This window comes from Drosophila innubila, assembly GCF_004354385.1.
Source record: "Drosophila innubila isolate TH190305 chromosome 2R unlocalized genomic scaffold, UK_Dinn_1.0 1_C_2R, whole genome shotgun sequence".
In the NCBI taxonomy this organism is placed as follows: domain Eukaryota; kingdom Metazoa; phylum Arthropoda; class Insecta; order Diptera; family Drosophilidae; genus Drosophila; species Drosophila innubila.
In genome coordinates this window covers 22,337,523-22,365,401 of record NW_022995374.1, presented here as the reverse complement: position 1 = coordinate 22,365,401, position 27,879 = coordinate 22,337,523, and the positions used below count along the sequence as shown (strand labels likewise).

At 38.9% G+C, this 27,879-nt stretch overlaps 1 protein-coding gene across 1 annotated transcript; it reads right to left on the bottom strand.

Annotated features, from left to right (window-relative positions):
• Positions 1-209: 209 nt before the first annotated feature.
• Positions 210-27,813, bottom strand: LOC117784409 (BMP-binding endothelial regulator protein). The gene is made up of 8 exons (XM_034622139.1): positions 26,871-27,813; positions 13,306-13,708; positions 9,683-9,768; positions 4,093-4,189; positions 3,847-4,029; positions 2,721-2,933; positions 2,216-2,661; positions 210-1,365 (listed from the first exon to the last, which is right to left on the bottom strand). Exons 2-8 carry the CDS (start codon positions 13,613-13,615, stop codon positions 373-375), a joined length of 2,328 nt encoding a protein of 775 aa, XP_034478030.1. The 5' UTR covers positions 13,616-13,708; positions 26,871-27,813; the 3' UTR covers positions 210-372.
• Positions 27,814-27,879: the final 66 nt, after the last annotated feature.

The window sequence follows — 27,879 nt, the reverse complement described above, 5'->3', positions numbered from 1 at the left end:
AACTACAAGTACATATAATAAAACTTATTATGTGGAACTTTGTTTGCTACCCAAGTGCCAATGACACTAGCTGAAAGTGACGGCCTGATTAATCCTTCAATCGGCAGAGCAAATTGTAGGTAATTGAGCTTATTAGCTTAATTATCTATAGTCAACACAATTTAAATTGTTTGAAATATTCATCAATTCTAGGAGGGTTTCTGCTTTTCTTTTAAGATTAATCTTGCGCTGAAGAGTCAACTGATCAGCTCATTCCCATTGGCGCTAAAAAGTATGCAATGCATTAGCCTGCATGAGAGTGGTGTGTGTGTGTGTGTGTGTGTGTCTGTAGTAACTAAATTATAATTTAGAATTAAATTAATATGTTTATGCTCAGTGAATTGGAGGTGGCGTACGATCCGGAGCACGCGGTCTTAAGAACTTGTTGGGCACATGCTTCTTGATGTATTCGTTCTCCTGCAGCGCATTCTGCTGGCGTCGCTGCTGCTGCTGCTGCTTGCGTCTGCGCGCCTTGGATGCACTGCCTCCGCCTTTAGCGAATCGGGCATAGGTCGGATCCCCGTAATTGCTATTGCCCGCATAGGTCTCCAGGGTGGCATTACGACGCCAGCTGCCTAGCGGACATTGGGTGGCCACTCGCCAGTCGGGCAGTTCGACGCCAAGGCGCCGACACTCGTGAGCATAGGCGGCAAAGCTGTCGCAGTGGCAAGTGCCCGTGGGGCACTCACAGACATCCATGCTGCAGGAGGCGATATAGTTGATGGGATTAAGTCTATTATCACAGTTACCAAATACATCCGACTCGTGCAGCGGCTGGCAATAGAAGTTCGTCTTATGCTTGTTGCATGTCGGCTGTGCCACAACATTCTCCCTCGTCCGTGAGCAAGACTTGGGTCCACCCACCTTCCATGAGTTGGCAAAGTGACCCACCTCATTGTCATCATGTGACCGGCCATCCCTGCCCGTGAGATCATCCCGTCCGCTGCCATTATAATTGCCACACAATCCGCACAAATGATGCTTGTACTGCGCTGGCACCGAAACCTGCAGGAAATTGTTGCCATCCCACTCAATGGTCAATCCCAGTTCCGTCCGCAACATGATGCCGCCCTCCAGCAACCGCTCGATGCTCACATTGTGGCCATGTCCATGTCCATTGCTGCTGTAGTTCGTGTAGGGCAACGCGACACGTGTTCCATTGATTTTCACTCGCAGCTTCTGGCCCAGATTAATGCGCAGTCCTCGTAGCTTTAGGGTGACCGTTTTGGGCCAAGAGGAGCGTCGTGTGCCGCGTCCATCGTTGGTCAGGCGTATGGAGAAGTTGTGGCCATGACAATCAGCAGCCAATAAATATTTGCAGCTGCCCTGTAAGTTAAAAAGACACATTCATTCTTAGATAAATAATTAAAGATAAACAAATTAAAAATAGACTATAGCATTTAATGCTGCTGGAAAGCTTTTTAAGCTCGAAGTGTATATTTAAAATACACATGTTTAATTCGAGAAACTTTAAGTGCTTTCGGATTGAATTCTTTTACAAAAACCTTGTTCGAAATTTTTTATTTTTAATACATTTCTGTGAGACTTTAAATTTGTTAAAAAGGGTTTCTGTCTGAAAGACGTATATTTTAAAGTATTTCGAATTTATGTTACCGTTTTCAATTAACTTTAATTATGTTTTGACAACTTAGAGGTGAAACTGAAGCCGCTTGTTAAAAATAATAAATAAAGGAGTAATACAATTTTTAAGACTGTACAGCAGCTTAAAAGTTCTCAGTCTCCTAAGAAGTACAAGCACTGTGAATTTTAAATTAAGTGTTTGTAATTCATGAGCAAACTTTTAATTGATAGTACGAATATTTTGACATTCTAAGGCTGTAAAAAAGCACCTTGTTTTGAATTGGACACTAAACATTTGTTTAGTCATTAAAGTTGGAATTATTGCGCTTTGCGGGTGTCCAAGTTACCCTGCAGCTTGGCAAGATCGGCAGCAAATGCACGTATTGCACGTAATGGGCCATAAATATTGCTTGACTATGCAAATGTATTTATCGCATAAAAGTCTAATTTATTATTTAAGTTTGCAAGTACGACGAGCACGATTAGTAAATGCCGATTAAATTCAAATCGTAATTCATTTGGTGGCCATAAATGTCTGTTTGCGTTACGCTAATTATCGATATATTTAAATGCAAAAAATAATAATAAAACTTACCTGGAAGCTAAAGAATTTGCCATCGAATGTCTTGAAATGCGGATCCCCATAGACGGTGCAGGTGCCGGCAGTTTCCAGGCACTTGGGACAACACTCGCCAGGTGGAATCTTCATCTCCTCGTTGGCCCGACACTTGATCGGGGGGCAGCTTAGCTCGGAGCAGCGAATGTTGCCAGCGTTGCAGCGACAACTGCGACAGGGTCCCATGTTCCAGGTGTCGTTGTTCATATAGGTAATGCCCTCAAGGGAACACTCGCTGCGCACCTCGGCGACAATGCAACGGGGACAGCAGCCATCGTCCTCCTGAAACTCTGGGGCACACTCCAGAATGGGGCATGTGGCACGCTGGCAAATGGAGGTGCCATTCGAGCAGGTGCAGTTGGTGCAACGATCCGGCATAAACTCAATCTTGTCATAGTACAACTTGGCGTTGAATATACACTTGCCTGCAGATGGATTCTAGATGTCAGCAACGATTTTCAGGGTCAACTCGACTTGAACTCACCTGTGGCGGTTCGAAATTCGCGTGAATCAGAGCAGCGGGGGCAGCACTCGCTGGGATTCTGTTTCTGTTTCGATTTGGGGCATTGCAAGATGGGGCAAGTCTTTTTGGCGCAGCTCAGCTTGTTGCCGCTGCATTGGCAGACCAAACAGCGATCATCGATCGAGGCGACAACCTCTTGGCCTTCGGCAACAGTCTGGCCATTGATCTTGCAACCTGCAAATACAAAAACAACAATTTCGATCAGGCAACGGTTTATAAATCGTATTAATTCCTCTTCTTTTTCTTTTTTTTTTGGGCGACAGCCAAGAAAATTTCCACATGTCGAAACGGGTTTCCAACCGATCTATTTGCATAGACAGACTGTGCGGTGCGTACTAATTATACCCTGTACAATATGTTCCAAGAGTGTTTATATCACATACAGTAGGACATTAAGAGATAGATTGATCATAGATTGGTGTTTAGATAACAATTACTGCACTGATAAAAAAATGTTCTATAATCAAGAGTTTGGTCTCAAAACTAAGAAACATAAATAAAGCTTGAAATACAAAATTTGATAAAAAAATTTGACTTTTATAAATTTTATTCTGTCTTGATAATTTTTTTTTTTAGATTAATATCCTTAGTATTAGAAAAATAGTCTTAAAATGTTCATATTTTAAGAACAAAATATTTAAGATAAATGTTCTTGATTTTAGAAGTTGGTCTTTTTATTAGTGTGTCTATCGTGCGTTTAGGGTATCTTTGTGTCGAGCATATGATGATGAAGTATGCTGTCTTGTTTTGTTGTTGTTGCGAGACTCTTTTGTTTTGAACGCAATGCGACATTGTCGACTTAACAGACAATTTAAAGCCCATAAATAAGCAAATCGTGCAAAGTCACAAAATAGACACAAAAGTTGACCATCTGGGCGAAGATCGTTTAGACCATTGTCTGACGATCGGACAAATGGACGACCGGACAAACTGACGATTAAAAGGCATTAGTTTCGGCTGCTGTTTGGCCAGCTAATTTTAGTGAGTGATGCCCATTTGGACGGACTGGTTGAACTAGTTGACAGCTTGGACACTTGAGACACTTGAGACAGTAGGGACTGTGGGGAGAGTTGATCTAGTGACTTACCCTGACATGTGGGACAGCATTCTCCGGGTCGGGGCGGTGTCAGCTGATTATCGTCGCACTGTGAATAGCATTTCTGTGTTGACTCGGTGACAACACTGGCGATGCACTTGAACGTCTTGCAGGGATCCTCCGGATCGCTCCATTCTGCGCCACTTGCATACATCACACCACGATGCATGCAGCCTGTTAGATGAATAGATAAACATTTTAATATGCATCAATGTTGCATTTATTGACTGCACTTACCTTTGCACTGGCGACAGCAGTTGTCACTGGACTTGGACTCGATTAAATAGCAATCAGCAACCGATGGACAGCTCTTGTCGCATTTCACAAATCCATTCTGCAAAAAAAAAAACAAATAACACATACAAAAATCAGTTTGTTAGTCAGCTTGTGATTGCCCCATAAGTTAGACCTATGGCTTAAAGTTTTCCATTCCCTGTTACAATCTCGTATATTGTGCACCACGTGGCGTATGCGCAATTTTCGTAAATGCGCTTAACCATCTGAGAGATTGCTGTCAAATGCTCAACGGAGCTGTGATTTGTGTACACCGCACATCTGCTTGTCCCCCTGCTCCTGTTGCCCCGTGCCCTCGTGCACCTTGCTGCACCTGCAGCTGATCAGCTTTTGTTTGAGTGTTGCCACAAACAAATTGCATTTGTTCAGCCAAGTTGCACTCTGACCTTCAGCAGTCTTTATAATTTATGGATGCAAACGAGTCGAAATTATATGGAATTGAGTGCACATTTTAGGGCGTGGTAAACTGCTCACAAATGGGCTATACTCGACAGTTAAGATGCGCTACAAGTTACTAAAGACAAGTGAGAATGTTAGGTGAATAATATGAAAAATTAATGAGACAAAGTAAACTATAAAAGTGACCATGGAGAATATGAAAATTGTATTCAATAAAATTGACAATTTAATGTCTGATTTAATCTCAATAGCTCTAGGAAACTCAAATGATTGCATCCCTTGATCCAATTGCAGTTAGCGGATTTAGTTGGCCAGTTGGCCGAGACTCAATTGGCAGCTGTTGTATGTGTGGTGCTGGTTTTTGTTCGACTTATTGCCTTGTGGTGCTTACACATTTTACACAATTTTGCTTGAAGTTGCTCGAGAGTTGGTTGTTGTTTTTGTTGTTGTTTTTTGTATTTTTTTTTTTTTTTGTGTTAACGACATGTTGACAGCGGCAAGCGGCGCATTAGAATTGATGTCGATCATAAGTCAAAGCTTGTGGCAAGGCTTTGGCAGCTTATGCAACACTCAGTGAGAGATACGAGCAACTACAATATATATGGTATCTCAAATCTATGGGCAACTTTAACCCTTGTGCACAGCTGTCGAATTCATTTGCGTTTGTGACAGGTTAAAAATGCCAGGTTTAAGTCAAGATTTCGAGTCAGAGACGGAGACGGAGATAGATATAGATATTGATATTGAGAGGAAAACAGAGTAGGAGACACCGACGGAATCTAGAGTCTGGTGCTGAGGCTAATTGTAAATGTATCTATAAATCTAGATAGATGTCGACCAAAAACAGGCAAAATATTTCACTAATTTGTATGCAATTGCAGCTGAACAATGTCGCGGCTCATGGTGTATGTGTGTGTGTGTGTATCTATGTGTGTATAATTTAGTGCAAGCAAACCAGATTGGATCTCAATTTGGATGGGGCCGCCGTCGCAACGTGCAAAATTTGCAATTGTTATGAAAATGTGTCGAGAGTCGAGAGATTTTTGCGGTTAATTTTGTTGTTGTTGCTGTTGTTGCGGCGCTATGAGATTTTTATCATCGTATTAGTTTAATGGCAGTTGTTAGTTGGAATTTTAATAGCACCTTTAGTGCGGCATCGTTACTACGACTATGTGCCATAATGCAATAAACACTGACAGATTGAAAAGCACTTTGTTGTTTGCAAAGCAACAAACGTTGAAAGTTGACAGTTGAAAATGGAAATGCAAATGGAAATGGATATGGATATGGCAAAAGGAACACAAAGTTCAAATGCTTTTCAACCCGACAAAGGGGGCGAGAGACAGACACAGAGAAAGGGAAAGAATTGTAATTCTCTGCATTGTAGAGACATATCAATGCTCTCTACGCATTTCCAGATGCTGTTTATGCTTTGAAATTCTTTCTTTCTAATCTGGAACCGGTATAGAAATATTTCAGCCAACATGAAAGTTAAGCATCGCCAAAGTCTTTGGTCTTCGGTCTTTGCTCGTAGCTCGTCGTGGTTGTTGTTGTCGTTCATGTTGATGTTGTCTAGTAGCTGCTTTCAAAGGTTGCTATTAAAAAAAATATATATAGATAAAAAAAAAAGAAAGAAAAGGCGCCACGAAGGCAACTAAGCGTCCCGGACCCGGCAACGGACAAGCTGCTAAGTAGAGGCTAAGATTTGTTGTTGTGTGCCAGCGGCAATCACGAATGCCAATCATATGTGTGTATGTGTGTGTGTGTGTGTGTGTATCTATGTGTGCCACAGTGGCAGAACCACATTTGCAAACGGCCTCCAACGACCTTGCGTTTGACAAAACATGATCAGTTTTAACACCGTCCACCGTTCTCAAACCCCTCCTCCCCGTACCCGTACCCGTCCCCGTCCCCGTCTTCATCTCCATCGCCATCTCTACGAGTATCTCTCAGTCGCTCGCTAGTCGCTTGCTCTTGTTGACTGTTCAGCAACTAAACGTTTGCTGGCCAAACTTGGCCAAGACTCTAGCCAAACACTCAGTTAGCAGACTGTAGACAGTAAATAGCCGCTGCTTTTAACTTGCTACGGCTCAAAGAATATGGTAATGACAAACTGTGCTTTTGTTATTTTTTTCTTTTTTATGGTCATGCGTGTATTTTTTTCACTTGTCGAATTGACCTGGTAGCTACTTGAGAAAAGTGAGGAACTCCTCAGGGAAAATCTCATTTGGCAAATTATTGTTAAACTGACTCATATAATTATAAAGATTCGCATAAGCAATTATTATGAGTCAACAAATTGTTTACTCTGAATATTTTCTAAAAGTTTTCAAGGATTCATTTAATTTGCACATATATGTCTATCATAAAACATCCTGAAAGTGGCCTATAAAAATGGCTGGCTCAATCAACTGGCAGAATGCGTAGACAAGCCAAAAACGCTTAAATCATACGCCATTAGGAGAGTCATACGTATTCAGCATAATTTTCGCATAAAAACCAAATTTGTTAACAAATTCAGCCGCGGAAACGCGGAAAATTCAAGCATTAGACGAAATGCAGACAATTTGTTTGATTGTCCTTGGGAAAGGGCGGAATGTGGGAAAGGAATGGGGAATTTGGCAGACATACAGGACACTCATATAATATCCGATATATTATGATATTTCAGATAATAAACGTCGGCCATAAACTATCAACAATCACCAAAAGCGTTTGCAAATATTACACACAAAAAGAATGTGAGTTCCATCTGAGTGTGAGTGTGTGAGTGTATTATGAATTGGAGCAATCATAAAGTGTGTGCTTTATGGGTTAACCGAAATTACAGTTGAGTATTTGACAGTTCATTGCGTAGCTTTAGCGAAACTTTAAGAGAGCTTTAAGAGCTGTGCTTTAAGAGCCGGCTTTATAAATGAGTTCAATTGAATTCCACGATGAACTTTCAATGAAACTCAGCGCGCGCAGTCGCAGCAATAAAGCGTGTGAGCAAAACAGAGAGTGAGAGAGAATGAAAGAAAGAGAGAGTGTGTGAGAGAGGGCAAGTGCGAACGGGACAGGTAGCCAGTTAGAGCAGGCGCAACGCTTGGCGCCATCAACTTAAAGTAAGGTGGCGCCAGTATTGTTTTTGTTTATATTTTATTTTTTTTGGTTACGCCCTCTTGACGGTAACAACAACAACAACAACAAGAATAAGAGCCACAGCATCAAGTTATGACTGGAGGCTATACAACAATCAATCGAACGCCGGCTGCGCAGTCGCCGTCGCCGTAACCGTAACCGTCACTGTCGTCGTCGTCTTTCTCATCGCAAAAGCTTCTTGGCGCCTAAATTAGAGCGACGGCGTTTAGCAGCGCTTAGCACAAATTAGCAACAAGCTGGCTCTCTGAGCAGCAGCTTCTGCGTCAGAAGAAGTCTGGCAACGCCGACAATATGAGCACGCGCTGTCGCCGCTTAATGACGACACAGCAGCACACGTCTTGGTCCCCTTGCCGATTCCGGCGAATGTACCGCCTGTGCTGCCTGTGCTGCTTTGGCACCGTCGGTAGCCGTTGACGGCGACAAAAAACACGGCGCCAAGTGTTTGTCAAACGATCGCTACCCTGTGGTTAACGATTGTCATGTTGCAAACCCGTTTGACGACCTTGTATCACAGCAATCCAGCCGAGCCGAGCCAAGACCGTCCAGTGAAAAAAGCCAAACAAATGCAAACACCCAGACAAGTAAAAAAAAATAAAAACAAACAAACATTTTGCCTAAAACATAAGCCAACTATCTTGTACCGTTGTTAGATTAACAGCTAAACAACAGAGCTTAATTATCTGCTAAGATCATATCAGATACATATGTATATTTTACTGAACTTTAAAATGTACATATAACTGACTCTTTACGAGGCAAAAGTCTAGTAAAGAAAGCCTTCCATACCCGAAAATTTCTGATGTTCAATTTTCTTATAAAATTTAATACAAATTTTTTTATAGAGAATCCGCTTGCCAAACTTTCTTTTTTTGATAAAATATTTTTATATCTGTTGCTTCTGTGGCTTGTCAACTGTGTGTGTGTCAATTTTAGCGGGTTTTAAAAAAGTTTTAAGAACTCAATAAGCCGTAGAACAAATATTTCTAGATTTTCGATTAAGAATAAATCCTCATCACAATATCTAAGCTTTGATACAAAAATAATCAAACAAACAGACATCCTGACTTTTCATCTCATCTTGGGAAGACCACCAAAAATTTTAAATCGAATTATCTTTAAACCAGGTGTCGAATTGGGATTTTTCACCAAAAACCTGCAACGTCCCCATCCGCTGCAATCATTTCAATTTGGCCCCTGCAAATTACACCCACTTATCTCATGATCCAGGTGAGTTATCAAAAGTACGGAAAGTTTCCATTACGGATCCTTTTTCAGCAAAGCAAATTAAACGAGGGTCCATATTTTCAATGTCTAATATCTCTTTGATAAAATAGAACTTAGTTAATTTAATGAAGGATATTTTGACGTCAAATGTATAGAAATTAATGTCATATTAGAAAATACCTCTCAGCTAGAATTTAAGTATATTTGTTTTTGTGTATATATATTGCTGTCTGTCTTTCTATCCAACTGTCTGCTTCTTTTGGCATAGCAACGCGAGCTGGCAAAATTTAGTAGCTGTCTAATGTAAATATATGAAATGTAATATATTTTTGGGTCTTGGGGTTACGAGTGCATTTCCTGGCCGCGGCTGGCAGGCGTTGTGAAATGTGAAATGTGCGACACATGGCCACATCCACAACATATCCGTTCTGCACATCCTTTCTGCATGTCCTGGCTGGACATTGGCGTCGCTCATGCAGAGCGCCAGACAACGAGCGACAGCGACAACGGCAACGACAGCGACTGTTACATGCGATTTATTTATCCCATGTTGCTGTTTTATTTTATTTCATACTTATAGTTTGTACATTGGTCGAGTTAACTTTTATTCGGGTCAAAGGGTGTCCACTTTTGTTGGCACGACTTGTGAAACTTTTTGGAGCCGGCTGCATGCTGTGCAACCGGCACAGCCTTATAAATGAAGTACAAGTAACGGAAACTACTTAGTTTGTAAGTCCCCCCTTGATATTCCAGCAACCTGTTTACTCACCTGGCACGTACACTTGAAGCATTTGGAGTTCGGTATGTCTCTAATTTGAATCTCTTCACCCTCATTGGCGCAGGATTGCATGTTACCTGTAAGAGAATAAGACATTAATGTTGGACTGGGTGAAACTTGTTTCAAAGATTCGTCTCTAGATTCTGGTCTAGATTCGAAAACCAACTTGTCAGCCATAAATTCTTAGAAATCTCTCAACAAACGATTTCCTGTTTTTTTTTTCAGAACTGACGTTTCAAATAAAACAAATAACAAATATTTAATTTACAAGCATGTCGCCGGAAATTGCCCACTGACTGAGATGCTATCCAGCACGTGACCCGCAGTGCCGACCAACGAAAAACAAACCATACAGGTCAAAGAGATTAGGCCACTTTATCAGCTACTTCTCTGTCTGTGGGTGTGTGTGTGTGCAAGCAGATTCTGAAGCAACTACCTCTCACTCACACTCTCTGTCCTTCTTGCTCTTGCTCTGCCTTCTCTTATGCTGCATTTTGGGATATTCTTTGTTTGGTTTACCTTTTTCTTCTGGCACCGGCGCTTAGTCGAAGTAGCAAGCGCCGCATGTTAAACATGTTCCACAACACAGCACAGCAAAACAATCAAGAAAGCGCTTATAAAACTTGCTCGACTGTGGTATACTCTATAGAGTAGACCCTACGAAATGGTTGCCTGAATATCTTCTTAAATTTATTTATCAAAAATGTATTTTTTTTTTAAATTTTTAGCATGTTATTGTTTATCATTAGTGTCTTTAGTCCGATCCTGACAAGATTGAAATCAAAACTCTTGTTAGAACCAGTACTTTCAAAAATTCATAGAATCAAAGGATTAATTGTCCTTAAAACATAATTTTCGTTCATACAATGACTAAAAACACATCAATATTTTTAGATTTGAGTTTAGATCTATATTTTCTTTGTATAAACATCTTAGAATTAAAAGTAGATTACAGATTTGGGCTACCACATGTTGTGTGAAAAAAATCGATGCACCCTAATATACCCGTTTGTGGTATTTGTTGTGCCTAGGGTATTATCAAGAAAAGATTCGAAACGACATGAAAATGAAACTCAACAAGGCAAACGGAAACGACGGCACAGCGACCCCAGGCTGACTTGCAGGGCCCATCCCGATGCCCGATGCCCGTTGCCCGATCCCCGATGAACGTTTAGGGGGTCTAGCTTTGTGGGACCACCTGCAATGTGCTGATAAACACACACGTAAAACGCTCACACGGAAAGATTTTCTGGGTGTGTGTGTTCGTTGATAAATGAAGACGCCGGCGCTACACACATAAAGATACAAATACAGTTGCAATTGCTGTTTCTGCTGCTGTTGCAGCTTCGGGGCTATAACTACCTTCTGTAGGCGGCTTTGCACAGGTCTTAGCCCTATTCGATACAAATGTTATCCATGTTTGTAATCTTTTTGGTCGCTGCGTGTACTTTGGTAATTGTTTTGGTCGCTTGTTTGTTTGATGTTGCTCCTGCTGCCCTGTTTGTTGTTGTTTCTTGCTTCCTCTTATGCGATTGTATCCTGCTGTGCCTGACAGTTGGACCACCTTCATTCATAAACAAATTTATTGGATCGCTAATGAAGTGGAAGACTTCTTGGACAAGTTTCAGGTTCTTTTTCTTTTTTTTTTGGAACTTTCTACACACAGAACTGGGTATTCCCTTCTCTTTTGGCTGCTGCCCTTCCAGATTTTTTTTTTATTGGTATCTGACGGGCTACAGTTAATGAACCTTGTTCAAGTAACCCGATATCGGAATTGCAATATGTATATCTAATTTATGCCATTTTTTATTTGAGTTAACACACTCAAAAGCCATTAAAAAACCCACTCAATATGTTTAAAGAACACAAATAGCGAACAAAAACAAAAATATAAAAAACAAGTAGGCTATAGTCGAGATCCCGACCATAGGATACCCGTTACTTATTTCAATATATATTAAAATGCTTAAAGAAATTCCTTGTATTACTTTAAAAACATTAAATCGCCATCACTGCCGTTGTACTTATCCGATCTTGATGCGGTTCAGTGGGATAATAGATAATATTACTACATAACGTTAATTACCATAAAAACTTAATTATCTTTAAAGCTGTGGGTGTGGTGCCTTTTCGCGATTTGTGGAGACGAAATGGGGCGTGGCTTAAATTTAAAACAAACTTCATCTGCGTGGGGTATATAGAAATCTGTGTGCCGAATTTGGTTACTCTATCTCTTTTAGTCTCTGAGATCCTTTTGTTTATACAGACGAACAGAATGTTTTTCATGATTTGAGAGGGCGGAAGGGGGCGTGTCGCAAATTTGAAACAGACTTGACCTGCTCCAACGCATTTGGAGTGGGTGAAAGTTTGGTATCTCTATCTCTTATAGTCTCTGAGATCCTTTTGTTCATACGGACGGACGGACGGACAGACGGACGGCTGTTGAAGCTGATCAAGAATATATACACTTGATGAGGTCGGAGATGCCTCCTTCTCCCTGACACATACATTCCAAAGACACAATATACCCCTTTACTTATTTTTTAAGTAACGGGTATAATTGGAAAAAGAAATAAAAAAATTGAAAATAAAACTAAAAACTGGCAGCGATCAAATACACTCAGTAGCCGTCCAGTCGGACAGCTGGCGACGCTGGCGTCGCCTGATTAATCACAATCACAGATTAAGCGCCAGCCTCAGCGCCAGTCAGCGACATCGACATCGAAATCGACATCGAAATCGGCATCGACAGCAACAGCAACGTGTTGGGAGAGTCTAAGCGGCACGTGTGCCCATCGCAACAACTTTCAACTGTCAAGTGGCGACGGGCAACGGGATTAGGGACGGGCAGGGGAGGAGCAACAACTACATGTAATGTTAAGCAGACGCACGCAGTATGTAAAGGTGAAGGTTAACAAGTTGCAGGCTGAAACAGTCGAAACTATTTGGAATAATGCTTCAGTTCACTTGTCTGACAATCTATTCTATGAAATTGGTCTTGAAACTAGACTACATTGCATTGTACATATTTTTGTATTAGAATTAATATGTAAATTTACCAGAGAGAATAATGAAAAGCCGCTTTTAAGGTGTGAGTCAATAGATTCATTGCAAACATTTCACGCAAAAGTTGCTGATGCCAAAAAAGAAACAAAAGTAGCATAACATATCCCTAAAAAATACTAAATATGCCATATATCGAATAAATGTTATTAACATCTGTTAAGTTTTACACTTTGTGTAACTTTACAATACTTTTTCGTAGTCAGCGGTCTGGATCTGGCATTGCTGTGTACATTTTTTCAGTTCTAACTGTATTTACAGATCTGTAATCACAGAAAGTGCCCTGACCACACAATTCCATTTAAGAATATTATTTAAGTCACACATTCGAATAATCTGATGTTATGATCATAATGCCTTTTAAGAATTTATGCTTATATACCACATTCGAATAATCTGATGAAGGAGTTGCCCACTATTATATGATTATAATCCGTTTAAGAAATAATCTTTATATCCCACATAAAAAGTATCTCAGGAATCTACTTAAAGGTTTGGATTTGTGTCTCAATTCAAATGTTATTATAATCTCCCACTCTGTTTTCACTCACCTGAAAGGCCTTCTCTAAGTCCTGTAACTGATTGCATCTGGATTATAGCGATCAATACAAAAAAGGCGATTGTGCAAATTGTGCCCAGAGAATGTTGCCGTCTGTTGTGGATGTAGTTGTTGTTTCTGTATTCGTGTGGTTGCGTATGGCCATGACTTTGAGTTCGACGTGTTGTCGTCACTGGAACAAATTGTTGCTGGTGTTGTTGTTGTTGTTGCTGGCCACTTGAAGACGTCGAGCATTTCCACATGCTGCTAGATTTGCAACACATTTTCGCAATTTGTTGGCGCAAGTTCACAGAAATTTGCATTCAATTTTATTACTATCCAAAATTTGTGTTATATTCTCAGTAGTTGTATTTGTTTTGGTTGTTGTTGCTGCAATAGCTGCTCTTGAAATATTGCTGAAAATATAGTGTTAAAAAAAGATCAAGCCGGTCAGTTTAAAAATACACAGGGAAGGCGCCAAAATAAGTTGAACTGAAAATAGAAATGAAATTTGTTTAGAAATTTAGCTGTTGTGTGCAGGTGTTTCATACTACTTGATGACTTTGTTGTTTTAATTTATGAAATATACGTTATTCGCGATAAATTAATGCAAGCTGGCCATCAGTCCGACGGTCAGACGATTCTGATCTGGCCAAATGATTTGCACTTGCCGCCTAAGGTCTAAACAGAAACCATTTGCTGGTAACTGATTTGTTGCTGTTTTTAGGTTTTCAGTTTTATGATGCCTATCAAGATGAGGGCAGACACACATCCCTCTCCCTCTTTCTCTCTCGCTATCTCTCTTTCTTTACACTCAGCATTTTCTGCGAATCATCTTGGCCTGGTCAGCATCCATCGATTTGGCACGTACGCCTGCTTTGGCCTAAAGGTAAACTCCGTTGGCCATTGGCCGTTTCGTCAGCTCTTTCGATTTGTCTTTATGGCGGCTCTTAGGTGTTAGACAACTTGGACATTATTAGTTGCGATTTATGAGTATGAGCGTATGTGTCTCTGTGTGTGTGTGTGTGTGCGTGTGTGTGCGTGTGTGCGCAGGTAACACCAGCTGACAGATATGTGTGGTGTTCTTTGTTGTGCGCCGGGTCATAAAAATGTTAATGATTTTTGTCTGGCGCCAGGCAATATTTGTAATGCTTGTTTGACTTATAATTAATTTCATGTTTTGTTGCTCTCACACACACACACACACACACGCGCAACGCGCATAATTCATTTTATTTTTCTTAAGCAACAACAACAAATCATAAAAACAATAACAGCCAAAAAGCAAATCAAATTTGCCAAAGTTTATTGATTATTTAGCTTCAAAGTGGCGCCAAGATTTGCCGCTTTAACTCAAAGCGGATGCTAAAATAGAACTCGATCTTAAATGTCCAATCGATGAATCAGTCCTATACTAACCATAACTCTCTCTCTCTTTCTCTCTCTCTCTATGTGTATCTCTATCGCTTTCCTGCTGGGTGATCTTTAATGACGCACCCCAGTGCATTGTTATGCACCGAACCGGGAGATTGGCATGCCAAAAGCGGTGCTTGACCTAACAATGTTATAACAGACAGCCAATTAAAAAATTGTCACACAAACTGATAACGCTCTCTATACTATATACATAATATAGACATTTGCAGTAAGTACTATATATGTTAATTTCTGCAATTGATAAGATTCCCAACGACAACGAGAACGCACCTCGCAGAACTGAACTTTGTGAATGTTGGAAATAACGTTGCTCTCGACTTTAAATTCTATTACTGTTCCCATTGCTGATTAGCTGTAATTTGTAATTTGTCACTGCAATGCAGTTGACAAGGACAATATAATTATATTTCACATACATATTTAACTATGTATATATATACTCTTAATAGATAGCCAAGTGTCACAGACATTATTGTATACTCTGTAACTCAATCACTACGATACTCAGTGTTTTTTATGATTTAATATTAGTAATACATATAGTAAATGAAATACAATAAAATTGTATTGTAAAAAATTAAACAAAAATCAATTGAAGATATAGTAGGTAAATTGGGAAAAATTGAGAACAGGTCGTATACAGTTTAGGCATCAAATATTTTAAGATGATTTCTACTTCAATATTTATGTACTGCGTAGCAACTGAAATAGAACGCAGTTTTTGTGGAAAAGAACCATTGTAACCAGATGCTTTTGGTAGTCTCGAAATGTCAAGTTAAAGCTTCAACATTGAGAGCTACGCAATTTTTTGATTTTTTTTTTTGTGGTCTTTGTACTTTGTGAACTTGAGAGCACACGAGCTGGCATTGAAGTGGTTATCCCAATAATAGCGATAGTTTTGTTAAGTATCTTAACCAGAACTCACATGAGAACCTTGTACTTGGTGCTTATCGTATGCTATGAGGTCTCCCAAAAAAATAATAAACTGTGAACTGAAAACTGAAAACAATGCTGGAATCTGGGGTTAATGTGCGTTTGAGATTACTTGTCATGGATTGAGCTGAATTTATAAATAGATATAGATCCGACAGCTCGGTAAGAATTAGCAACGATTTTAATTTAAGACAAGTTGCTATAAACGCTTTGATTTAATTGACCGCCCAGCGGCCAATTGCATGACGACGCGTCGCGAGAATCGTGCCAATTAAATGTGTCGGGAAGGGGGTGAAAGGGCGGAGGGGCTGGTCACTGATTATAGGGTTTCAGTTACAGTTTGGCATGCCACTGGCAGGGATGGAGAGGGGGTGCTTCTAATGCCGCCGCCAACGCCAACAAACTGGCGTCTAGCTGGCGTCAAGCACATGGGCAATTAAGGTAAGCGACTCGTAAGCGACTCACGGCCTAACCAGAGGGCCACCAAGGGACGCAACGCCTTCGAAATGGCGAAAGGGTTCAAGCTGGGCACGCAGACGTCTGTCTAGACCAGGTCTAATGATGTGCGGTAGGTAGCTCAAAGCTGTTGCGGAACGAAGGTAGCCCAACTCTGGCCCAAGGTGCGTGCTGGCTTATCACACTTTCCACCAGCCCGACAGGACAGAATTCCACTTAAAATGTCGTCCATTTTACTGCTAATTACTTGAATGTGAATGTGCTGTGACTGTGCCTTTGCCTTTGCCTTTTAGCCTGGTTTTAGCTGCCTCTCGCAATCTTTTATTCAATTAAGTGTGGAATTTTTTCGGGCCTTAACATTGAACGCGGCGATCAGTCGACAAACATAGGGACAGGGCGCAGATAATAAACAAATGGCGCCAGCAACACAGAAAGAAGAAAAGACAAACAACAATAACATTTGCAAATCATGCAAATTGCACAACAATAACAACTACAAAACTCCAAGACACGATTCGAATCTGGCTAACAACGCGGCCGATCAACGATCAACGACAGTTGACTCTGCTTGGCAACCTGGCAACTAATTTCAATATATTTGCATTTTGAAGTCAGTTTGCCACAACAATGAGACGGCTAAAACGCACATTTGTCAAAGTTGGTTTGCGGCTCAGGGCACGGCCGAAAAGCCCCTCGATCCAGAGACTGTCTCTCTATCTCTTAGCCAGGGCCCAAAAGACGACAGACACTGTTATTGGTTCAATTTAATGCGACAAGCGGCGATTACAACTACCACAAATGAAGACAACAACGTTGACGTTCAAGTTGAACAGCAACAACAACAAAAACAAAAACAACAACAATGGACAGCAACAGTTAACGAAATTTATGCCCGTGGGCTCGATAAAAGGGTCGCTTTCCTGCCCCACACGGTTGCATCTTAAAGTTGAAATTGAAATCGAATGGGGAGACAAACGACATAATAAAGACACAAAACACACAGACATTAAACATACAACATAAAACTAACAAAGCTATTAGCCAGCCCTGAGCCTGAGAACTCGTCTCTCTCTCTGTGTGTGTGTGTGGCAATCAGCGTAAACCTTGCCCCATCCTGCCATTCCCATGTTATATTTCCAACTGCAGCTGCAATCTGTGCCACACGCAAACACGCTCCAATTTTAGTCAGGATTTTCCCCACTCAGAACACACTTTTTAATTGAATACTTGGGATATCACTGCGAACGGCAGTTTGCTCTACGACGATATTCAATTTATTATCTAAATTATATAAATATTATAATTATAAATATATAAAAAAAAGTTCGCCATTCGTTAACATCAAGGTTGCAAACCGGTTCTGAACCGAACCTCATAGTACCGGTTCATGAACGGAACCCTTGAAATTATTTACTTTGCAACCCGAACCAAAACCTAACCGATTTCTAAAATAAAAGGTTCGAAAAAAATAATTGCATTAAATTTATGGTTTTCTAATATCACGCCATTATTTGAGACTTCGGATTAAAATAAGTCATATTTAAATCTTCAATGAAATTTTAATATATCATCAAATATTGATTTGTTTAAAAAAAAAATATTAATAAGTTTAAAATGTAGATAAAAATGTATAACAATAAAAATATTTATTTTGAATGAAATCGAACCAAGGCTCAAGCCCAAACCTTGGGTTCAGGGGGTATATAAACCAATTCTCGAACCAAACCGATGTCTTGCTCTATGGCTCGAGCCGCCGAACCGAACTTTCGTCACTAGACTTTTAGATAGTGAAGAGGTTTTTTGGTGGAAGACTTGAAAGTACTATCATATAATGCAATAAACATATAAAGCTTAATGAATCTATCTCTAAGTAGGCATGCAAATTTCATTACGTAAAAGAAAAGGTTTTTGTTCTTAACCGGATATTGTTATCCCTTAGGAAACTTAAGCCTGCATAAGCGTCAGTTCAGTGATCATATTGAAGCCCTAACTAATGCTTAGTGAGCTTAAAGCACATTCAATGAGCAAGCAGAGCTTTACACTAATACAGGGACGTGCAGTGATTTATCAAAGGTAAGCGAGAGATTCGATTGTTGTTACCCGATTTGGTAAGACAGTCAATTGGCAATACATAAACTTTTACTTAGTCATAGCTTAACAATTGTCACAATCTGGTCCGACTTCTGATCCATATTCAGTATTCTAATTTTGAATTCTGCAAACAACCCACACACAACAATTGTGACACACACACATGCAGATATGGACATGTATTTAAGATACTCATGTGGTTAATTTTAAATACTCAACATATGAAGTGTCGTTGCTGAAATTTGAGTATTATTAGCAAATTTACCGCAAAATCTATAAATAGCCCAGAACAATTAATTGATACACAGACAGTGTGGATGGTTGTGTTCATATATGTATATTTATAGAGTGGTCTTTGGGGGTGGGTATTGCAATATTCAATTTGTGTGGAAGCCCAGCAAATGGTTAAACAAAGTCAGAGTCAGAGATATAGAAAGAGATAAAATTGGGGTCTGTGCCTCGAAGCAGCCCAAATTGAAGGCATGGATTGTCACAGACTGTCACAACTGCCTGGCAACATTCCGCTTAAACACAATGACAAAAATAAAATGAAAACGAATGAAATGAAAATACGTTTTTCAAACAATTTTGTATGTTTATTGTGCAATTATTTTTTGGGCGAAAGTTAATCAAGTAACGTATAAAAATGTTTTTCAAAACCGGATTTATTGATTGGAAGATGAGCACAGACCGGCCGATTGTAGCTGTAAACAATTTTAGAAACACAGGCACAAAATAAATACAAAAAATACAAAATTATAAAAAAAAGAAGACAACAACAAATTAGACGACATATGGGAATTCCAGCGTGTGACGCGACAAACCCGAATTATTGTTGTTGTTGCTTTGGCTGATGTTTTTTCGTTATTGTTTATACATTTTGCGAGCCGCTTCTGGCACATTTGTTTAATGACAATGCACAATAGCAGCAGCTCTCTTAAAATATGCACAAAAATGCCAACTGATCGAATAGAAAAATTGTCTAGAAAGAATTTACTGCCGAGATATTTATATGGCATTTCGTTGACGATGGTCTTTGGTATAATAATAAACATGTTTTTATTTTATTTTTATTAATTTTACCCTAAAAAGATGTTAGTGATCGTCCTTGCATCGATTGTCAATATAGCACTTTGGAAAATTTCAAAACAATATGATCGCTTTAGCTTATTTAGGAAACCTCACTTAGTCCTCAATACAGGGTGTCGTCAAATCGAGAATTCTCAATGCCCAGTCTTAATTATTGTTATTGTTATCTATCTGTTGTAGCTTGTGTGTTTTGGGACAAATGACGTCGACATATCGTATGCGTATATTATTCAACAATCAAAATGGTTTTCAGAGACAAATTTATTGATTAACACGCAAATGCGAATTGTTTGCATATTTTCGTTTTTGTGTTCCAAAAGACAAACAACATCAGATACAGATATAAATGCAAAAAAGAGAGAGAGAGAGATGAAGATACTGTATAATGGATCGAGAGACGAAGGAACGGGCGTGTTCTATGTATTGTGTTGTTTTGTTTGACTGAAATTGGATATGCTATAAAATGTTGCTTATAAGTATGCTAAGCGTGGTGAATAGAAATTCCAGTGAAATGATTCAGTTGCTCGCACACTTCCGTTTTTGATAAACGGGTTCACAGTGCAGTGCCACCCCTTTAATTTGAGGCTACGTGAACAATAAGCTTCAGTTTGGTTCGTTGTCAGAGTCTTTCGTTTATCATTTTGTAGTTGTTGTTGTTGTTGTTGTGTTTAGATGTCTCTCGTTGTCGTGGTCTCGTGTTTAGTGTTGTGGACGACTCCGCTCACAGATCGGTATCGCTTAATGTGTCTGTTAATTCACGTTGATGTGGTCATATATCTTAGCGCTACGATTTCATGTTTAGACTTCGACATGCGAGCCCAGCGGTTGCCCCAGACCCAGACAACTGACCGCATGTGTGACAGCAACAACAACCAACAGTCTGTCGTACAATCAGTGACCACTTTGAGGGACCATGTGAAAACGTGTTGCAGTTGTTATGGCAATTGTTGTTGCAACTGCAACTGCAACCGGGGGCAGTTTGTTTAACGTGACGTTGAACCTGTCACAGAAATGGTCTACTTTTTGTTTGGGACCATCATTATTATCATCATTGATGTGTAAATTGAATTACAAGTGCCTACAACCTCTATTTATATAAGTATATATGCTTTAAGTTCAACGAAGAGAAGCCAACTATTTTTTCTATTATGATACAATTAGATAAGCCATTAAAAAGTATTGTTATTTTGTGATCTTTTTACTCTATAAACTTGCAGCAATATATTTAAATATTTAAATATTCTGCAATAACTGGCTACCGTTTCATATTAAAGATACTTTTTATTTCGCATCTCAAATATTGTATTGACATATCTCTGATTGCCTTGGCACTTAATGGGCCAATACGTTGAGATAAAAATGTTTCATATTTTTTGCGTTATTAGCTTAGATATATATCTTTATATGTATCAATATTTGTAGGGCATAGACACACACATACATATATACAAAGATAATTTAGTTTGTTGATGGCTGCTGCTGCTGAGCGTTGATACGAAATTAACATATGATTATCACAAATTTTGCTTCCATTTTTGATGTTTTAGTTTTATAAGTTTCTTACATTTTGCATAAGAAATACATAAATGCCCATTAAAACATTTACATACAAATAGCGCTACAGTTGCCAATCGACAATCGACAACTAAGAGCATCTCAAGTCAACAATCAAGTCAATTTCAGTACCAGTCACAATATCAGACTCAGTTTCAGTTCCAAGTCTCTTTCTTTGCTCCAGTCTGTCAGCATCTGATAATCTGATCATCTGCTCATCATCATCATCATTAGCAAAAGCATAATTTTTTTGCTTACTAATTTTAGCTGAAAGGCGACAACAAATTGTTTATATTTTTTTCATATTTTATAGGTTTTTTTTTGAAAATGATTTCCCCTTGATTTCTATTTGCAACATTAATTTTGAACTTTGAAGTGTCTGTGCTTTGCAAATATGTTTCTTTAATTATATAATTGAATTATGCAATTAATGAAATAAATAGATGACTACGCTTTCCCTAATCATTTAAAAATAGTAACAGCAACTAAGTAAGCAATTAAAATTGTTTGCTTTTGATTGAATGCCAAATGCATCTAACATGGTTGTGGATCGGTCAATAAGAATGCTTTAGTAAATTCACAAATGCATAAATATTGTCAACAAATGTTCTTGTTTACATTGCATTTGAATTGCCGTTGTTGTCGTTAACATTGTTGTTGTTGCTGTTGTTGTTTTAACAAATGAGCTTGTCAACGCTGTCGCCATTTTGTCTGGCGAGCTACTGCAATGGCAGCCACTAAATAGCTGACAATATGCATGTACCATGCGTCGTATTAGTAATTTTTAACAAAGCGATTGCCCCATTCAAGTAAATGTTTATTTACAAGAATAATCAACTTAATACGATCTACGCAAATATTGCAAATTAAAATGTATCTTTACCCTCAATTCAATGCAAACTCTGACTCACTGCATTAGCTTAAAGTTGTATTAAAGCTTGTAGATACTTGTGCGTAATTGCACACACTATCATCCAGTCAAGAATCAGTCTACACGTATTTATGTATATGCTCGAGCGACTGCAACACGCCGCACAGTCTGCCACCAAAATTGTTGGCTATTTATAGTGTTATCTGAGCGGCGGAATTTTCATTGACTTTGTATTGTTTTGTAAATATTAATTAGTTTGTATTTGATGGCAATAAAACGAAGGCAGGCAAGCGAATTGTTTCAGTTTTGCGTGTCATGGCGAAATTATCACAACCACTGCACAGATGTGAATGTGTGTGTGCTTTACATGACGCAGAGACCGTCTGTATGGGCGCCTGGTGAAATTGCAATACGGCGAACGCAGACGCCGACGTCGACAACCTGCGCGATGACGCATGGCTTTCGTATGTGTGTGTAACATATGTACATATCTGTGTGTGCGTGCGTCCGTCTGTGCGTGTGTGTGTGTGTGTGTGTGTGTGTGTAGTTAAGGCATAGACATATGGCGACAAAGCTGACGTCATTAGGCTGTTGGATGTTGGCTGTATCAAAAGTGACTGGCAGAAAAACTACCCCCAATAGAAGCATGCGGGTCTCAGGTCACTTTTTGACGCCCAAATGGCAATTGCTACTTGGCCCAGTTCATTTGTTGCAGCACTTGGCAACCATTAACTTACCAACTTACAAGCTAGCAATTATTGCCACCAGCTAACAACTACCAGCTACCAGCTGTGCAACCATCCACATCCACATCTACATCTACATCCACGTTCACATCCCACGCAGTCAATTAAGAGCGCGCCTTGGCTATTGGGTTACACTTCAACTTGCGCCTGACTGTCCAGACAAACAGACAGACAGACAGACAGACAAACAGACCGACAGACAGTGTGACAGTCAGACAAGGAGACCACTCATTTTGGGCTTTTGTAGTCAGCATTTAAAATTATTTATTAGAAGCAACAGTCAGACATTCAGACAGTCGGACAGCCAGTTGCAGTTTCAAACTGGAGCTGGAGTTCAACACAGTCGCCGACTACACTGATAAAAAAATGTTCCAAAATCAAGACTTTGGTCTCAAAACTAAGAACTTTGGTCTAAAAAATGCGTCGAGTACATAAAATTCTTAAATTAAGATAATTTTCAATAAGACCAAGTTCTTAAAATATAAATCAAAAAATAAAACAAAATGAAAATGATTTTTAAAATTTCTTAGTTTCTTAAATTTTTAATTTTATACATTTTATATTTCTGTTTTGGTAATTTTATAAATATGTTATTTGAATTTCTCACGAGTGGGATTCGAACCGGCGCCTACTGCTATAAAATAGTACATATTTTTACTTTCCTAACAATTTAAGATTTTTATTCTTGAATTAAGAACTTTTATTTTTTAGATTAATGCTCTAAGTATTAGTAATATGGTCTTAAAATGATCTTATTTTAAGAACAAAATATTTAAGATGAATGTTCTTGATTTTAGAAGTTGGTATTTTTTCAGTGTAGCAATTCGAGGGGCGTATCAAATGTTATGGTTCGTTTTGCACTGTTTCTTTTTGCTTTCTTAATTTTTTTCAGTTGTTTTGGCCGAAGAACATTGCTAACTCTTTTGGCTCTGACTCTGGCTCTTGTCTTTGGGTTTTGCCAGTCAAACGAGCCAAGCCAGCCGAAGCGAACGCGTTTAGAGCGGCAAAGAGCGACGGCAACGACGCGTCGTCTGGCGCTTGGCGACAGCAATTTACCTTTAAGCGAATGCAAAAGTATGCTTAAAAAAAAGTAGTCAACAACAACAACATCAACGACAAACAACAAACAGGAACAACAACAGAATTACCCCAGAGAGTGGCAAGCAGAGTCTATAAATAAGCCAAAAGCCAAAAGCTGCGCCATAAATCATAGGAAGACACACGAGTGTCGAGTTATTATGCGATCATATTTTAATTGCCGGATTATTATTATGCTGAGGACTCTGCGACACAGACGCAAACAGAGACAGAGACAACGAGAAAGACAGTCAGTTCCAGTGCCAGACCGAGTCTCTGTCTCAATTCGAGTCCCAGTCCCAGTTCCAGACCCAGTCCCAGTTCGTGAGACCAGCGACTGCAAAGCAAAGCAAACCAAACAAAACACCTGCAGACCGCCTGTCTCTGGCCATGTCTATGCTTGGACAGGTGCGTGCACCAAAAAAAAGAGAGACAACAACAATAAAAACGAGAAAGAACTAGCTTGGCGGAGTTTGTCGAGGATTAAATACCCTTGTAGCTACATTAACGAACTGTCCTCGAATTTAAACACTTATTTAACATAAATAAAAGTAGATATATTTTATATTAAACAAAGCCTTGAGATTAATCAATTACAAAAGATGCAAATTAATTATTTGAGTTAGTAAAAAACAAAACTGCAAGGTTCGGTACGGGCTTTTAAAGAAGCCTGAACCGGACAATAAACCGAGCCCTTGAAATTATTTACCCCGTAAGTGCGAACCTAGACCGAACCAATATTTTAAATAAAAGGTTCAGTTGGAAAAAAAAATTACTGCTTCTGCTTGTTTAATATTACGCAATTATTTAAGACTTCGGATAAAAATAAGTCACATTTAAATTTTTAAATAAATTTAGATTATTATCAAAAACTAAATTTTTAATGAAAAATGTAATTGGTTCAAAAAGTCGAGAATAATGATAACAATAACAGGGGGTATATAAACCAGTTCGCAAACCGAACATAACCATTTAATGCTTAACAGGATTGTAATCTTTTGTTTTATAAATTCACATTTCAATATAAAATGATAATACCCTCTACAAGGGTATGAAATGCTGAAAAAAAAGCTAAAATGCAGTTGCAGTTGCACTGTTGAGCCTGCAACTGAGCAAACGAGTTGAGTTGTTGTTGCTGGTTCATGTGAGTGTGTGTGTGTGTGTGAGTGTGTGTGTGTGTGAGTGTGTGTGTGTTTGGTGTGTTGGCAAAACAGGTATGGTTGCATTTTTACCATAAAGCGAACAACAGAGCAACAACAAGAGCAAAAAGCAACACCTAGGCCCAAAGAGCACCGTCCAATTGTCGTTGTCGTTGTCGTAGTCGTTGTCGTCTAAGCCCGACTGACTGTCATCCAACTCTGCCTACTGTCCGGCCAGTTATGCGGCCTTTATATGTCTACTGTCTACTGTCTGCTGTCTGTTCTGTCTGTTCTGCTGGCCAGATATGCCAGCAAATGACAGCATTCATATTTACTCGCAAGCCATGTATAACTTCCCCCAATTCCCCAACCACAGCTGGAGGTGCAGCCAGAGTCACAGCCCATATCCAGTCCCATCCCTCACTCTGTCCAGTTCCGATATTACTGGAAACACTCGTACGCAGTTATTACCAACATCGTTTTCAGTTATTTTTTTTTATTCATTTATTTTGTTTTTTTTTTGCAACTCTCTAGTACTTTGTTGACTTTAATGAATGCATTGTAATTCCTGCAGTTTTAGTACAACATATTCATAATACAAACGACAGGAAATAGTTATCTTTTATTGAATATCATCCATTCAATTCAGCTGAATGATTTTGGTCAACTCTAAGTAATTGCATTTAAAACGTGATATTTAGTCATTTACTTATGACAATTATAGATACATATGGGGCATGCTAAATTTGACACATCATTACTAATGAGATAAACAAAATGATTCATACCCTAAGATACTTATACTCATACTACAAAGCCAACAATGGAACAATACATTCAACTGTGATTGAGCTGTAGAACTGTAGAATACCTTGTAATTGTGTTACTTAAATGACTTCATAGGGTCTTTAGTCTAATTGTGAAATACTATACCAACTTTGGACAATCTACGGTCATACTACTATCATATTGCAATTAAGATAAAGTAACTATCAAAATTCATAATCAATTTGTTTGCTTTCTTGCACTTTGAACAAGCAAATAAGCTATTCAATTACACCATTTGTTAAGGTAATGAGTAATGTATACTTCTAATTTGGACATTTGTAAGTTAAGTATTATCATATCTACATATTTCCCAATTCTATTCTAATTTGTTTATTATTCTATTTAAATATTTTAATGATCTTTTTGACAATGCTGTTCATATATCTTAAGCTTCATTTCAATAAACGAATATTATTTTCTAAAAATAAATTTTTTGAAAATATTAATTTATTTTATTGATCCTTAAAATCGAATTCTGAGTAGCCCCAAACTAAAAATCATCTTTGTTTCTGTTAGAAATTAAAATCGTCTGTAATTTACTTTACTTAAATATATCTACGTATTTAATTGGGTAAACATATTAATGGCTTATGATGCCCAAAGTTTTTATCACTGACTAGCTGAAGAAGTTTTGCGTTGGTGTCTCTTAATTTTGATTCGAAGCATTTAAACCTCTTGTGTCAGTTAATGCTTGAATGGTTTTAAGAGTGACAATGGCCGTAAAAGAAACAGCGGATTGTTTCAACTATAAATTTCCGCCTTATAAATTGTGAGTACAAAATGCTATGCAGATTTCTTAATTGTCGACAGTAAGTTAAAGGCAAACATATGTTTGAATAATTTGAGCTGCTTTGATTCCAACTCATTCATTTCACAACTGAATACACGACGTACATTCATAAATTCTTCAAACGACACAGGGAGAGAGAGAGAGATAGAGGGTGAAAGAATGGGAGGGGGCTAGAGAAGCCTCCAAACTCAGAGAACTGTGTCTCTCGCTGTCGCTCTCGCTGTCGGCTTGTCACTGTGACTCTCATAAAATGTGATAATAGTATTCAAACAATTAAACAATTTTCGCAACATGCTGAAACAACTAAAGAGGCGGTATGGAGAGGGGAGGGGAGGAGCAGGGTGCAGGCAAAGTGTACGCGGTAGGCAGATAGCAAAACGTTTATATGTTCTCATTATAATAAAACAAAATCTCGCTCTCCACGTACTCATTGTCAGACAATAATAACAACAACAAGAACCACAAAAGCACAATAATAAAAACAAAAAACAATAACAAAAACAAAAACAAAAACAAGAGCAGAAAAAAAGATTAATTACAAAAGAAAAGTAAAGAGGCAAAGTTTACCCGTAGAATCGACTTTCAGCTGGCGGATCGCGACTCTTTCAGCACAATTGCAGGAACGTAGACGAGGCGGCGACGGCAACGGCGATGGTGAAGACGGAGACGCAGACGAAGACGGAGGCGAAGGCGAAGCTGGAGACGGATTGAAATTGGCGGTAGCACAGGCAGAATCGAAAATTAATTATGCTTGACATGTTGCCGGCTCGAGGAGCAGCAACGGGAGAAAGATGAGGTGCTCGTGGTGTTGGAGCTGGAGATGGAGATGGAGGTGGTAAAGTCGTCGTCTAGTAGTTGTTGGTCTTTCTGTTGTTATTATTTTTGTTGTCGATATGAATCGCATTTTCAATTTACTTTGTTTCGGCTGTCCACTGTCTACTTGACTTGTATATTCAATTTCAATTTCAATTTGTTTGTTTCTTAAGACCTAATAACATCAACACTCGCACGACGCACGCTTTTCATTTCAATTTTCCTTCTGCTGCTATTTTATTTATTCATTTGTTTTCTTTTTCGGCAATTAATTAATAGCTCGTAATTATTTGTGTATTCTTCAATTGATGTTGCCACGTGCCACGCACACACACACACATACGCAGTCACAAAAGTTACAAAAGTTGAGTTTCCGCAGGATGTGTACAATTACAGATTACACATACGCCACGTTGTGCACAGCAATCGGCTTAAGCACAGCATGCCAGCCAGCCAGCCAGCCAGTCAGGCAGTCAGCCAGCCACCCAGTCAGTCGGCTAACGACTCGTATTTATTGTCTCAACAAATTTATTGCTTTAGTTTATTGTTTTTATTCTAATTCAAATTGAAATTCAAATTCAAATGCAATTTATGTAAAACGCAACAAAAGGTGCAGCGCATGCAATGCAATTGCCAATTGCGCGCCAATTTGTAATTTGTAATTCACAAATTGTTTATTTGTTTTCTTGCTTTTCGTTTTCGTTGTCTGTACTTAACACACGTATTTGAAATCATAACAAAAAACTTGTAAAACGAACGCAGC